Here is a 15,394-nt window from a genome sequence, read left to right as displayed (position 1 = left end):
CTGCGGGTGATGGCCGCCAAAATATTACCAAAATATTACCGCCTGCTCTGTCATGACGGCATCTGCCCAGTCTCAAGCCCTCCGAACGAGAACGGAGGAAAATGACCAGCTGAATGAGGTAGGCACGGAAAAAAAGTGGAGCAAAAGTGGGACGTACACGCGTTTGACCGACCGATGGGAAGGATATGCCCGGCACAGTCGGGTTCATGGCGTGTGTACATTGGAGCTCCTCCTTCGTGGTCCTTGCTCCGGCGACAGGACCCAAGCGATGATGATGGAACAAGAATCCTTCCAACGTCCCGGATTTAATCCCCATCCGAACGGGTGACAGAACTCGGATCACAGCCACCGGGCTTTGGGAGGGTGGTTTTTTTTTGTCTTTTTCCATCTGCTACCCGTTTTTCCCACGGCACGTCCGTCACGTCCAGTCGCTCGAAGCACAGTGGGTACATTGTTCTGGAACCGGCACTGGCAGTGATCGGTCGGCAAACAAGCCCCGAGGAGCGGATGACAAATCTATTTGTCCAAACCAAACAGTCGCGTCAAAGGCGAACGATAGCCAGAAGCTGGGAGAGCCGCTTGATGGTACGGGATCTCGCTTGACGCTGTAGAGAGACTTCCGGTTGGGATGTGGCCGGATAATCGATGGACTAAATCGATTGACAAGCTAATCGGCTATCGGCTGCGGTGATGGAGTCCGTTGGTGGCCCGTTGAGCCCGGCGCGTGCCTGTAATCGTCTCCTTTTCCCGGGTGTCGATTTCCCGGACAAACTCCCTACTTTTCCAGCCAGTCAGACTTATCCCCTTTCATGTGCCGATGTCAATTTGGCGTGCAAATATTATGCGCATACTAATTACGACCGTTTAAAAACGAGCTGTTTGTGTCCGGTCTGTTCATGTTGGTTGGCTAAACGGAAAGAAGCAGTTTCTGGACGTGGACGTTGTGGTCCCCTTTCCGGTAAAGGATCGTTTTATTTATTCAACCTTGCTTCCCACCTTCCATACGCCACGCGTTTGACAGATGAAACTTCTCAGCCTATTTTGATCCTTCTGACATTACGATGAACGCGCACCAAAACGTCATGGGTGTCGAGAGAAGTAGTAAAAAAAAGGAAAAACACACCCAAAAACGATGCGAACAGGCTTGCTTTTCGTCCGGGACCGGTCGAATCCGTGACCGCTCCTTACGGTGGCCATGACCCAACCATGAGCCTTCTTTTCCTCCACCACCGGTGTGTAGTCTCGCTTGAAGTACACTAATGAGCACATCATTACGCGCCAGAGCAAACAGTAACGAACCAGGTGGTGGGCACACCGACGTACATCGGAACATCGAGAGTCGTTCCGTCGAAGAGCGCTTGTTTGGTCTGGGCCAGGCGTACGACATTACCGACTTCGACGGGCCGCCGGTTTTAATGTTTCTCTGTTCCGTCCCTTAAACCCAACTCCTGGGGCCTAGCTGAGCCGGGGCGCGTTGGGAAATGCGAAGGGAAATGAGCACACACGGCGTCCGAGATGACAAACCAAGATGATGTATGTTCTCCGAGTGGAATATCTCGTCCCAGGGCGCCCTGTGTTTTTTGCTGCTCGTCTACCGAACACATCACGGGCGATCTGGTCGAGGTTCGACCACGCACCGGCGTTAGGGTGAAAATATTAACCCCACGGAGCGCACAGTGCGATAAAATACGAGGTATGAGATTTACCGGAACCCGAGCGCGACGGATAACGATCTGGTGTTGAAAAGGTTCCTTGAATTAATGTATGGTGCAATTGGCACCTGAGTAAATTACGTGAAATATCGTGGTTTTTATTAATAAAATGGAGTGTTCACTGTTTAAGGATATTTACGCATAAAGGTAGTATTATTTGAATATGCGCATTTCACGCATCCAGTGTATGGAAATCATCCATACACATTTATTATTTCGTAATCAAATATAATCCCTCAATTTTGGTTCAATACATTTACAATGCTTCTTCCTTAAAATTATTACAATGTAGTCATAAATCCACTTTACAATTATCTGGGCATCTGATTTTTGCAGGAATTTTATTCCTTGCAGTACTTCATTGCATTCATTGCAGCGAACTTCGGTTGCATTCATTGCAGCGAAAATCGGATATATTGTTCTCAAAGTATGTAATGAAATTAAATGTTTTATTTGAATTTTCACGCAGCATGCTATCGTTTAACGATGAACAGGTATAGTAACTTCGTTACGAGTAAGCGCCATGTAGTACAATACAGAGAATTGCGAAATAAAAGAAAAGTTCATCCAAATGAAACAATTGTTGCACTAAATCGGAACATTTTCCAACGAAAGTAGTGCCTCGCCGCTTCGCGTGAATTCCGAACAATAAAATTTCTACATTATTCGTGCTAATCGGATAGCTCCGCGTCAGTAAGACAGAAAAAAACACACTCCGACAAAGTCACTTCGACAATGGTGCCAAAGCGAGTGGGAAAAGCATCTCTTTTTATTCCGCTATTGGGAAAACATCTCCATTTTCGACATTCGATTCTACAAACCGCTGGTAAACGCCGTTATTCGGCCAACACCCCCCGAAGGGTTAACGTAAGGGTTTTGAGAGCGCTCAATTTGTTAGCGTCAGCCAGCAAGGGCGCCCCCAAAAGCGACCGATCCGAATGGCCAACGGACTCCTAGCCGTGATCTACACATCATCTCGGTCGTCACTAGCGCGCTCGGGTGGAATCGCATTTGCATCAAGGCTAACGGCACGTACACAAATTACATAAACCCCGCACGGTTCGGGCGGCTCGAGGAACCGATTTCTTTTTAACCTTTTTTTTTGTCTGCTCGTTTGGTGCATGTATGTTTGGAGCAAGAAGCAAAGAAAAAAAAAACGATACAGAACGGCATTCCGAACGGCCCCTTAGAGGCGGCTCGGCAATCTCGATCGAACGTCGAAAGGGAGGGCACGCGTGTGGCCAAAAGGGCCATTGAACAGGGCCATCTATCCATCTTGCATCTTGCATGAATCTCTATTCATGCCATCCACGCCGTGTGTGGCCCTTCCCGACCGAAACCGAACCAAATCCAGGGCATGGGTTGCTGGCGTGAGGTTGGGAGTATCGTAAAATTGGAACGTGAAAGGAGGCCGAAAAGCGAGCCAAAGAAGATAACAACAACAGCACCAACGGAAAAAAAGACCGAATCAAATATCCCCGCACATTCCTACGATGAGGGCCAAGGGCCAAGCAACATGCAACGGCACCAGGCGGAAGGTACGAGCATAATGTTTAATAATAGACGGCCATAATGCGGATGATGAAAGGATATTTATTTACTTTTATTACACTTTGCGGTCCATCGGAAGGAGAAACTCGTGCACCGGGGGATAAAGGGCACGCCACCCCGGATGGCTGTCGAAACGACATACGAGCAATGAAATTATCCGTGGCCCTTTTTCCGGCCTCACTATTTTCCAGCCTTTCCGTGTCGGGGTACGACCTACCGTGGCGACAAGAAAGCGCTTCGACGACCAGGAGTTCTTTGTTCTTTCGCTCCGTTGCGGAAATACCGGGCGCACTTATTGACCTTCGAGTGAGTCTTATGATGAAGGATGACATTTGAACCCGAAAAGGATGTGCCAGCATCGGTCGGTGGGAGTAAATGAAGTCCTTTCGAAGTTTTCTTTCCCGTTAGCGACAAGGCGGATTGTGAGGAGCGACATGTTCGACTCTTATTAACGGGCCACATCCACCGCCGTTGAGCCGTCCGAAGGGACTCCTGCAACGGTCGTTAATGTTTATGTCACAAGGAGTGTTCAACAGGAAGGCGATGACGGAAGCCACAAGCGTGGACCACCCCGATTCCCGAAGGGCTTCTCCCGAGGGATGATTTTGACTACATTTTAATCACCATCACCGAGAGCCGCCTTAGGAAGTAATTTACGAGCGCAATGGTGCTTCCTTCGCATGGCTGGCCTCTCGCATCCGCTGTGACCCTTAGGGATCGTCAATGATGGTATGATAGAAACGGGACGGAATTAAAATTGGCACCGGAACACCGGACGTCAATCACGGAGGAGAGAATATTGTATTTCAAACGAAGCGAAGCACGTAGCTTTGTACTCTGGCTTATACGGAGCTACAGCGGGATGGTACAGAAAAGGATAATACAGGCTCACATGCATGGGGAGGACAATGATAATCGTGATTTCATAATCCTTTTCTATTAATTATGATCAACCATTGGGAAAACCCATGAAAAGGGATGTGACGAGAGTGTGCGTGTGTGTGGTATTGAAACAGTGCCCATACGTCCATTTGCTCTGGCGGGTTGCATTTTCTGCTGATGGCTTTGCGATGAATGCAACTCGATTGTAGATTTTATGCCCAACCATCTGACCCTTCACACACTCCAGCAGCAAGCTCAAGGGCCCATCCGGTTGCGCTGTTGGATACGTTAATTACGCCGGGAAATAGGAAGCGCTGATGGCGCTCGCACTCGGGAAAAAGGGCCACCTCACCGTTCGCTTGAAATAGCTAACCCGAGCCGGGCAGCTCGCATAGCTGTTGGCACCTCGGGCAGACATGCCGGCAGGCCGCAACAATGCCAGCAATGCGCACGAAGGGACTAATGATACTAATGCTTTCCACAAACCCAACCCATCGCCTGGGGCCGGCCATCAAACCGGAGCCGCTCCTATCGAAACAACATGAATAACACTCCGTCGCACTCGAGAAGCTTTAAAGCACACTTTGGGGTGCGTACGCGCCCTTGTGTGGGTGTGTGTGAGTGCATTTGTGTGTTTGGTTTGTGCATTTTTTGCCCTCTCCTCGAAATGTGCAACATAATACGCTGAGCTTGTCAAGTACTGGGCGTCTCCATCGATGGGCGGACGAGTTTCGCTTTAATGTGTCAGTGTAACAACATGCTTTGATTAAACAATTAAACAAGCTAGACCAATCGCTTGGAGCTATTTGCTCGTTTAATGATAGATTATAATTACTTAACTATTATCAACGCGTTTGGTCAGCTAAACAAATATTGAAACAATAAACCATGCATCGTGGCTAGCTGCCAATGGAAACAAAATTGAATGGTTTAGTGGGGGTGGTGTTTGAAAAAAAGAACCCTAAGCAAAAAATAATGAACCGTTCCGAGAACCTATCAATGATTACAAACAAAAACGAACATTCAAAATGGGGCTCATTTAGCGAGTTGCTTTTTTCTACATTATCATTAGCGAACGTGTTTGATGTCATGCTATCGATGGTGCGTCATTTTCCAAGAGTTGACTCCTGTTTTGCTTCAAAGCAAGGCTCAACATTTTCGATGGTTAAGTGAATGACAGGCGCGCTTTTCCAGCAACTCTCAGGTAAATCTCAATTAACTTCGATTCCAATAAGAGTATTAACGATACCGGGTATTGTGAGGCTAACGTTAGCCGGAAGCTGGTTCAAACCAGCGAGACGGACTTTCAGCGCGGTTGATAAAATGGCGCCCAACCCGGGCTACATGCTTTGTGCGATCTATAACGAACATGTAGCAAGTTATCAGAAGCGTATGGCGCAGGAACTTACATCGGCAGGTGCGTACCAAAAGTCAATTAAAACCCGTGCGACACGAGCAGGTTAATGGGATGAAAATAAAGCTCAAACATCGAGCCATGGTACCTACCTCGGGGGGGCTTTCTACACAGTAGGCGATGCAAACGGTGACACGACGCAAAAAAGGGCAAGGGTACCTATCACACCGGCAAGGACACTCCAACGATCGCGTGCGTTCGTTCGGGGCGATGGTTTGATTGATGGCAAAATTTCATTTCTTCACTTTTAACTAATTTTCACTCGAATTTAGTGCCATTTGCTTTTTTACCTCACACTCTCGCGCTCTCGTATCGATAAAGGGATGCCTCGGGCACCGGTGTGTTTCCACTACGCAGCACAGCGGGCACACATACGCACACTGGGGAAAAAACGCGTCACACGAGAGCGCTGATGACGCCGATCACGATTATTATATTTCTTGCGAATTTGATTTAATTTACTTGTCGCTTTCGCAGCGCTGGAAACCCGTAACCGGGCAACCGCATGCTGGCATGCGAACCGTTGCTCCCTTTCATTGGCTTCCACTCTCTCTCTCTCTTTCTTTCTCTCGCTTGCCTCACTCTCTTGTTGATTTTTCCCTCACCCACTTTAGGTTTTCCCCGCTTTTCCGGCGGGTGAGAAACGCACGCACTGTTTTACCACACTTTACACGCGTTTCAGCACATACGTACAAGCTGCTCGACGGCACATACGTACACGCCAACCAACACACACACACTTGCTTGGGAGCACACTCTTCATGAGCTTCACCACACACTCGATGGGAAGTTTTGCGATCGCCGGTGTTTTATTGTTCACACTTCATTGCGCGATTTGTTTCCTTCGCCCGGGCGGTCCGTTCGGATTCGGTTCGGCTGCGCTGAGGAATTATTCATAATTATAGCATTAAAAATCAAAAGCAGCAAAACTTGTTCTCGCCACCGTGGGCTAAGGTGGGTGGTCGAGGAAAACTTTCAACAACAACAACCCGATCCGGTCGGTCGGTTCTGTGCCGGTTTCGAGCTTGCGTGTCTTTCGCAAGACAACGACAAGATCTCTTCATATCGAGCCGAAACAGAGCGGGAACAGAACATCGACGACGCGCGCCTGGTTACATAATAATAATCCAAAAACTCCCCTACCCCTACGGCCTCCCAGTGCCGCTTTCCACGACGGAGGGTTGCTGGCGAACTATTTTCGGTGTCGCGTAAAGCCGCGCGCGCGTCACCGCGTGCTAGAACGGTGACAAAACGGGCCGTACCCCGTGTGTTGTGTTTGTTCTTGCCCTTCTTCGGGCTAGCCTTTGGCTGTGCTTCGGGGAAAGCGGAAAAGCGAGACCAGCTGGTTTTCGAGGGGAGAACACCCGAGTGTGGAATGCTTTGGGGGCGATCGTCACCAGCAAGCGACACGCCAGGTGTCTGTCGGGGCGTTTTCCCGAAACCCGCGTTGCTACACGTTTGCTTTTCCACCGTACAAACATCAAACGAACGCTGAAAATCGACGACCCACGGCGGTAGAAAAGTTCTTAGAATTATGAAACGCATTCATCTTTCACGGTTCAATATCAAGGATGCCTCGTGTCGCTTGCCGGAGATGGCCACATCCGCCCGGACGTTCGCAAACTTTGATTATACCATGGTGAACCACCCGAGGTGGAGCGAGATTACAGCATACGGAAACGGAATGATGATTTGCTTCATGCTCACACATGACCGCCGCACCGTTCAATTATGGCTTACTTCATCAGGCTAACAGGTGTCGAGGGCCCTATCTGGTGGCCTTTAGTTGATTATTTTTGCTTCCCGCCCACTGCCCAGGCTCTGCTTAGCGCCCGGAAGCCACCACCTCGCACGAGGGAATACGTAATCAGTAGGAAATTGATCATTTAGAAACATTGCCTCGGTGCCGGAGAAAAACCACCCCCTGGAGGAAGGTGGTGTGTGTGAGCCGGGCGCAGGACCCGCATGGTAAAACGCTGCGATGATTCCATCAGACCCTATCCGGGTGCGAAAGCCGCGCAGATTGACGGACGAAAAATGTCAACAGCGTGTCAAGATCCGGTGACGAGCCGGAACAGGACGTGGCGACCGTGAAAGGCCGGATCCTTTTGATAAGGATGGGCACCCCGGGTGGGGAAGCTGTGAGCAACAACAAAAAAAAGAAAAGATAAGAGAGAACCGTACGCGGACGGTGGAGCCGAACGAAATAACGAGCTGGCAGGCAAACTAGGTAAACATCTGAGAGAAGATGCAAAAACTGGCACACTTAAGGCGTCGGGACGGCTCGAGACGTGTCGGTGCCACTCGGTGAGATCAACTGTGCGATGGATGGGATTAAAAAAGTGTTCGGGGAGTTATGAATTCCGTTCCGGGCCAGGACCGGGCACAGGGATACGGGCTTTTATTGCCCGTCGTCAAGCGCCCGGGCAGCTAGTTGGCGTGGCGCTAAGATGGGATGTTGTGCCGCTCGTTACCATGGAGAAAGTGAAAATGAAAAATAGACACAGGCTATAGGGGAGCTGCTAGCGCGAAAAATAAACCCCATCGAAGGAAGCCGCGCGCAGAGGTGTCTTTGCATTTGCACGCGCTAGTAAAAGCTCCCTAACTACGTGAAAGCGATAGAGACAGAATCAAAGCGAGAAGGCTCGTGTGAAAAAAAAAGATTATAATCTGATGAACACGAACGCACCACCAACGAGCTGTTCTCAAACAGGATATTGCGCTAGGTGCTCTTATCGTTCTTGCCTAAGCCCTCGTTTATGAAGCCGACGCCTGCCGTTCCGGCTTTTCTTCTTCTGTCGTTTTTCTTCCATTCGCTCGCTCGCACGCTTTTAAGAATTAAATCAGAATTTGTAACGCAGCCCATGATTCGGATTATCGACGGATAAAATCATCGCCTTTTTTGCGCAATGTCTCCGTCCGTACGACGCAACGGAACGTCCTTGCAGCCGTACAGCGATAGCGGCGTGCAGTGTGGACTTGCGTCGCACCGGAAGCGCCGGCAAGATTAGCTCTTCCGTTTGATTTCGGTTGCCGATAGGACGCTTTTATATTCAAAACAAACCATCCAATATCCTGCTGTGGGTCGGCGTCCGCTTTGTTCTCGTCCTCGGCAATCGTTTTCACGTTCCAGTGCCATTTTCCCTCGTTTTGGCACGATGCCTCTTGCTCTCTATCGCTCGCGTTCGCTCGTTCTCGACTTTGCTCACGCACACGCCACATATCTGATATGACTCCACGTCTCCCCAATCCCTCTCCAGGAACCCGACAGTTCGTCGCAACCGCAACATCATCATTGTCTGGTCGTTTAGCTTCGGTGAGTTTGATTCATGCGATTTTGCTGGACCGGGTGAACCGCCGTACGCAGAATAAGTAAACAATGACATTCCTAATGATGGCCCCACGCTGGGCACGTCCTAGTTTTGGAGATTTACACACCACATTCGAACGGTCTCGCGTGTCGGGGTGGTCGGGTGCTCGCGTTTATTTCGAGGCTTAGCAACGTCTTCGCTTCCTGCCGCACGGGAGGGATGCGGATGCTGCTTTCCTTCATCCCCCCGAACAGCTTCCCGGGGGAGGGGGAGCTGAAAAAATTAGCCGAATCTGTCAATTTCTCTGTGGCACTCGCTCGCTCGCTCTCAGGAAATTTTTGGTAAAAGGTCCTCTCACAGCACGGTTAGCACACTCACTCTCACTTGGGTCGCGAACGTGCGATTCTAAAATAAAAGAAGAGGATACATTTTCTCGCACGGACGCACGGTTTCGGCTCGGTTCGCACACATCATTCTCGCCTGCTTGTCGTAGGAAAAATCGGACAAATTCCAACGGTCACTAGGGAACGCACCAGCGGAACAGGATTGCACTGTTAGACGAAGGCCGTCTCGATACCTGGGAAGGCTGAGTGCATCGAACCTTCGACGAATGCATTCACCGAACTTCACTGTGCATCCTTGATGCAGGTCACTTCAATACCATCCGTTGGCAGACATTACTGTTTCATTCGAGCCCAAGGGTTGGATTCACCAAGCACAGCATCCACAAGTCCCGGAAAAGTGGGGATTTTTCTTACTTGACACACACGCACACTCGTGTTCTCGGGATCAGCACGCCAACGCGTGCCGTGAGTGTGTTGCACCCTGCCGAGAACGAGAAATCGACACCGCGCTGGGTGTTCTACTGGGGCGATGATAGTGTCGTTGACGCCACCGACAAACGCCGTCCACCTGCCCGTACAGTCTAACCACGTCTGAGAAAACAGAGCTGATCCTTCGCGACCGGAGCGGTTGCGTGGGGCTCATCTGACTTCTGCGTGATGCGAGCGAGAGAGGATGCTGCACGGTAGCAGCTGTTTTCGTGGAAAATGCGAGCACGAGAGCGTTTGAGCGGACGGCAAGCGCCAGCGGCTGTCGAATGAGTGATTTTCAGGGTGGCACGGGAAATGGGAAATTTCTCGCCAGACAGTACGGCAGAGGCAACGGATTCGTTTCCCTCTCTGGCCCCATCCATGGTGATTTCGTTAAATGTCTTCGCATACTGAAATTGGTATCCAACGTGCGCAAGAGCGATCCTTGAATGGTTAAAACACAATTATTGTAAGAGTTTCAACGAATAAAGCATTTAAACTTGCATTGATGACATTTTCTGCCAGGGTACGATATTTTGAGCTCATTGTACTAGAATAAACCATTGCAGAACACATAAATGGTAGGGAACATTTGAAATCACTAGTTTGAGCTCTTTTCCAAATTGCACTGAAGTAATATTTTGTATGCATTTGATAATGCCTTCTTGAAAATAATAATTATTTTATGTTTTTTAAGTTTCCATATCTTTCACTTTTTTCATACAAGTTATAAGCATAGTTAAAGGATTAGAAATATGCTATGGGCCCATTGTCCCGTGTCACGTGCAACATAAATCGAAACTTTCAACTCGTTGGTGTAAATAGACGCCCCGCGTATGTTGTCGTTTTGCAATGTTTTTGCCGGTGTCTGTCATTCACGATCATTCGTGTTTAGATGGTGTGGAATGTTGCTGGTCGGCATGAAAACTAGCATTATTCACAGGATTCCCGCGTACATCCCTTCGGAAGTTCTTTAAAAAAGCTCTAAAATGGGAGTTTTAGGGCTATGGAAGCTAATTGAACAATCCGGTAAACCGATTCCATTAGATACTTTGGAAAACAAAGTGCTGGCTGTTGGTAAGCATAAATAACGATGTTGTGTATCCAACTTTAGTACTTATGAGATGGTTTTTCTACAGATATCTCCATATGGCTCCATCAGGTGATAAAAGGGTTCCAGGACTCGAAAGGTAGCGCCTTACCAAACGCACATGTTCTTGGTTTGTTTCACCGATTGTGCAAACTGATGTACTATCGCATAAAACCAATATTTGTGTTCGATGGTGGCGTTCCTATTTTAAAGAAACAAACGATTGTAAGTTTGTCGTAGAGGATTCATATATCTTATTGTTATTGCTAACGTACATTTATATTTGCAGGCAAAACGTAATCAAAGCAAAAACAATTACCAAAATGAAGCGGACCGTATACAACAACTTTTGCTTGAGACTTTGGCAAAGGAGAAGGTTGTACAACAGGCTCTTGGTTCGGCAACCAACATTCTCATATCACCGTCGAAAAAAGCCATCACTAACGACGGTGCCGGTCCGAGTAAGCAAAATCGAGAGGAGGAACCGGATGCCATGTTCAAACTGCCCCCTTTGAAAGCTCCTGAGGAATCGAACGAATTAGATAAGAGCGACAGCTCGATGGACGAAAAAACATCGCGAAATTATTATCACCTAAATTTGAATGCGATTGATGTGACCAGCATTTATTTCAAAAACCTACCCGCAGATGTCCGACACGAAATCTTAAACGACATTAAAGAAACTCGTAAGCAGTCGTCCTGGGGAAGGTTGCACGAACTTCCCGTGGAAAGTAATTCATTTTCGTCATTCCAAATGAATCGCTTGTTGAAACGACGCCAGGTGCAGGTAGAACTGGAGGAAGCTGAGAAGGAAATGGGCGGAAAATGTCTCTCGTTGGCAGAGTTGGAATCATTGATGAATGAGGAAGGCATCGATACCTCGTCGAGTAAGGCAGCACAAAAAATCGCTTCCGATGAAAACACGAGATTTCTGCTAGTACGGGATGTTCAAAAAGCGATAGAGAAGGCAAAAGCTCGAGAAGAAGCGGACAAACTTGCTCCAAAACCTCCTAAACTTGCGAAGCTTACTAGGGAGGAAGTAGACGCCAAATTGCAAGAAGTGATCGATGATAAAGAAATGGATGAGGAGTTGCAGTTGGCAATAAAAATGTCCCTGATGCAGGATGAAAATCCTCACGCTATGATCGATCTGGACGATGATGATTTGCGTATGTCGCGAGAACAGAAACAAGCGCTAGGAAATGCTGCCCAAAGTTTGGCTCGTGGGTTTATGCTCGAGTATGGTGGACTTACAACCGAGGAATTCAACGAGTTGCTACACCAGACGCAGGATGTCGATAGTGGCGATGTAAACGATTCAATGTCTCAGATGTTTGTTCACAATGAAGTGTCAATCATTGATCCTACGCTCGAACCTGTCCATGAGCTTCCTGATGAAGATGTGATTGAAGTTGAGGATGATGAAAAAAATCTTGAAACAGCATACACTGAAGCAGAGACAGAATCAGATTCGGATTTTATTGACGTGCCAGAGGACAGTGATTCACCGCTGCCAAGTATTACGTTGCCGCTCAATGCCACCAACCACTTCAAACCCCATTATAAACCGATCGTGGATTTTACTATCGACGATTTGAATTGTTTAGATAAGACAGCTGTTTCTGATACGAAAAAAGTACTCGAAGTGGTTATCAAGCAAGATGATATCGGTGCTTGCGACAAGGACGATATATTTGCTGATATCTTTACTGAAAAAGAAAGTGACCCGATCAAAATGGAAACGAATGCAGAACAGACAAACAAACGATTGATCAGTATACCTACAGCACCGATGATCAGTATACCTAGCGAACAAGTGAAAGAATTTGCAGCCAAGGAGGATAATTTGGAAATGGCTGAATGCATAGTTGCAACGAAAATTGCTGTTCCTAAGGCGCCTTTTGCATTAAAAATAAAGAACGTAGACGACATCAACGCACAATTGAAGGAGGAACTCGAAAACCTCAAGAAACGTCCCCAAGCCATCGATCTAGGAAGCTCTAGTAACCAGCTTGTGTTGTCTAATTTGAGTGGTCTCGAACCAAGTACAAAATTGGAAACCATTAATGAGATGCTGAAGCAGCAGCTTGAGGATCTTAAATTGGGGAAAAGTACATTGAACTTGGATGAAATTAAACTCGATGCTGCAACGATGGATGTTGGAAAGGTACGGAACAGAACATATCACAGAAAGCAAATGATTTTGAATAAGCTTTTGAATTTACTTAAATATTGTAATTGTTGCAGGGCACTTCTAAAGAAATCGAAGATCACGATGACAGTGACACGACAATCATATATGATGCTGATGACGCTGATTCTGGAGACAAAATAGCTTCTGAAACGGAAAAACTCGAAGGCGAAGAGAAGAATGATCTAGCTTCCTCTTCAACGAAGGATGACGCAGACGTACATGTGTCTGATTCCGTTCCCGTAATAGAAATTCTAGACAGCCCACACAAAAAAGGAACGTTGGAACATTTGGTTCTTTCTCGGACACCTGGAAAGGATTCACAGAAGCAATTGCCTGAGGAATCGATTCCTTACGTACCGCAGCCTTTCTTCGTAAACAAAACGCCTACGAAGTCGCCTTCGAAGGAAGCAATTCAAAAGAATGAAACCGAAAAGGCAAATGGCTCTGGAAAATCTGTATCCAAAGAGCTGTTTCCTCCAAAGGATGACTCCGAGCCAAAGCCATCTACAAGTAAAGCATCAGTTGCTGCCCTGGAACCAAAGCCAGTCAGTGCTGAAAATCTTATCACCGAAATGGCGGACACGTTGAAGGAATCGCACACTACGTCGGAACTTTATAGGATGGCGTTGGATTTGGAGCAAACTGAGCGCGAATTGGAACGCGAAAAGAACAAACAATCTCGCCTCGGTGTGTCCATTACCGATCAGATGCGCAGCGATTGCATGGAGCTATTGCAGATGTTTGGCGTACCGTACATCGTCGCACCGATGGAGGCGGAAGCACAGTGTGCATTTTTGAATCAGATCGAAATGACGGACGGAACAATCACAGACGACAGTGATATCTGGCTGTTCGGTGGGCAGCGAGTGTACAAAAATTTCTTCAATCAGCAAAAGCTGGTGTTCGAGTTCACAATCGAAGGCATCGAGAAAATGTTCCACATGGATCGCAAAAAGTTGATCCAATTGGCACTGCTGGTGGGTAGCGATTATACGACGGGTATACACGGTATTGGTGCCGTGACGGCTTTAGAGATATTGGCTTCGTTCCCACCTACTCCGGAGCAGTCGGGTGAAACGACCGAGCTGATGTCGATGCTATCGGGATTGAGGAAGTTTCGCGACTGGTGGCAACATGGTAGAAACGGTGCTACTGGTTCGAGAATGGCGTTAAAATCGAAGCTCAAGAATATCGACATTAGTGAGGGTTTTCCAAGCTCGGGCGTAGTTGACGCTTATTTGCGACCAACTGTCGATTGCAGCGAGGAGCAATTTACCTGGGGCTATCCAGATGCGGAGCGGTTACGCGACTATGCGTGCAAGAAATTCGGATGGACAGTAACGAAAACGAACGATATACTGCTGCCGGTGTTAAAGCGACTGGATGAGAGGAAATCTCAGACCTCAATAAAGAATTTCTTCAAAGTGCAGAGCGCCGTCGGTCACAACCGGCTGAAGGTGAGTAAGCGGGTGCAGCATGCTGTCGATACGATGGCAGGGAAGATTGATCCAAATGAGGAGAAACCAAAACCCAAGAAGAAAACCCCAACAAAACCAAAACAAGCGGGTAGTCGAAAGCGGAAAGAAACTACTGAAAGGGCGGAGGAAGTAATGGATCTCGATGAGGATGAAGAAGGAAAAAAATTTGCCGAAAAAAGTCAACGTGCTGTATCAGAAGAAGATGAGGATTTCATTTTACCGAAAAAACCCACTAAGAAAACTAATACAGCTAGCAAACAAGCTGCTGGTACTAAGGGATCCACCAATAAACCGAAGCGTAGTCGTAAGAAAGCATCAACAGAAGAAGATACAAAAAAAGCGGAGTCTTTGGATGGCGCACAACAACAATCAGAAACGGATGGTTCCAACCCACAACGCCCGGGTCTGGCGAACATAGCTGGAATCATTGCCAACATCAACCAGCATTCGGCCGCTAGCATGGAAGATGCCAACGGAACCACAGGTGGTCGAAAGAAGCGGGTGGGAAACAAGATACCCGATTTCAATCCTGCCATTCCACAACGTGTAAAGGATGAGCAAGAAATGGTCAAACGGAAGCAGCGAGCAGCTGAATTGTTTAAGAAACTAAAAGCTGAAGGAAAGAGTAAAAGGAAATAAGTTTGCTGGTGTGTATTACTGCGATGGTAGATTACAGTAAAAACGATCGTGTATAAAAATAGTCGAACGGAAGCAACGGGCAGCATAATTGTAAAAAACCTCAAAGCTGAGGATAAAAATAAAGGGTAATTGATTTGCCAGTGTATATTATTTCTATGTAACATTAAAGTAAAAGTTATCGTACTTCTGTTAATAAATACGATTGTAATCGAGGAACATTTTTAATAAAATATTATTTGATTTTTTTTATGACAATTTGTTTTTTTGGTCATAATGATGAATCATAGGTCTGCCATAGCCAACTATGCTGT

General features: G+C 47.4%; 1 protein-coding gene across 1 annotated transcript; it reads left to right on the top strand.

The window, feature by feature from the left end:
- Positions 1-10,671: 10,671 nt before the first annotated feature.
- LOC128725385 (DNA excision repair protein ERCC-5) lies at positions 10,672-15,100 on the top strand. Its single transcript, XM_053819126.1, has 4 exons — positions 10,672-10,759; positions 10,822-10,997; positions 11,062-12,939; positions 13,020-15,100. Exons 1-4 carry the CDS (start codon positions 10,672-10,674, stop codon positions 15,081-15,083), a joined length of 4,206 nt encoding a protein of 1,401 aa, XP_053675101.1. The 3' UTR covers positions 15,084-15,100.
- The last annotated feature ends 294 nt before the right edge of the window (positions 15,101-15,394 follow it).

The sequence above is a fragment of the Anopheles nili genome, chromosome 3 (assembly GCF_943737925.1).
Source record: "Anopheles nili chromosome 3, idAnoNiliSN_F5_01, whole genome shotgun sequence".
NCBI lineage: Eukaryota > Metazoa > Arthropoda > Insecta > Diptera > Culicidae > Anopheles > Anopheles nili.
Note: the sequence above shows the minus strand (reverse complement) of the source record. Positions and strands in the feature narration are given on the sequence as shown.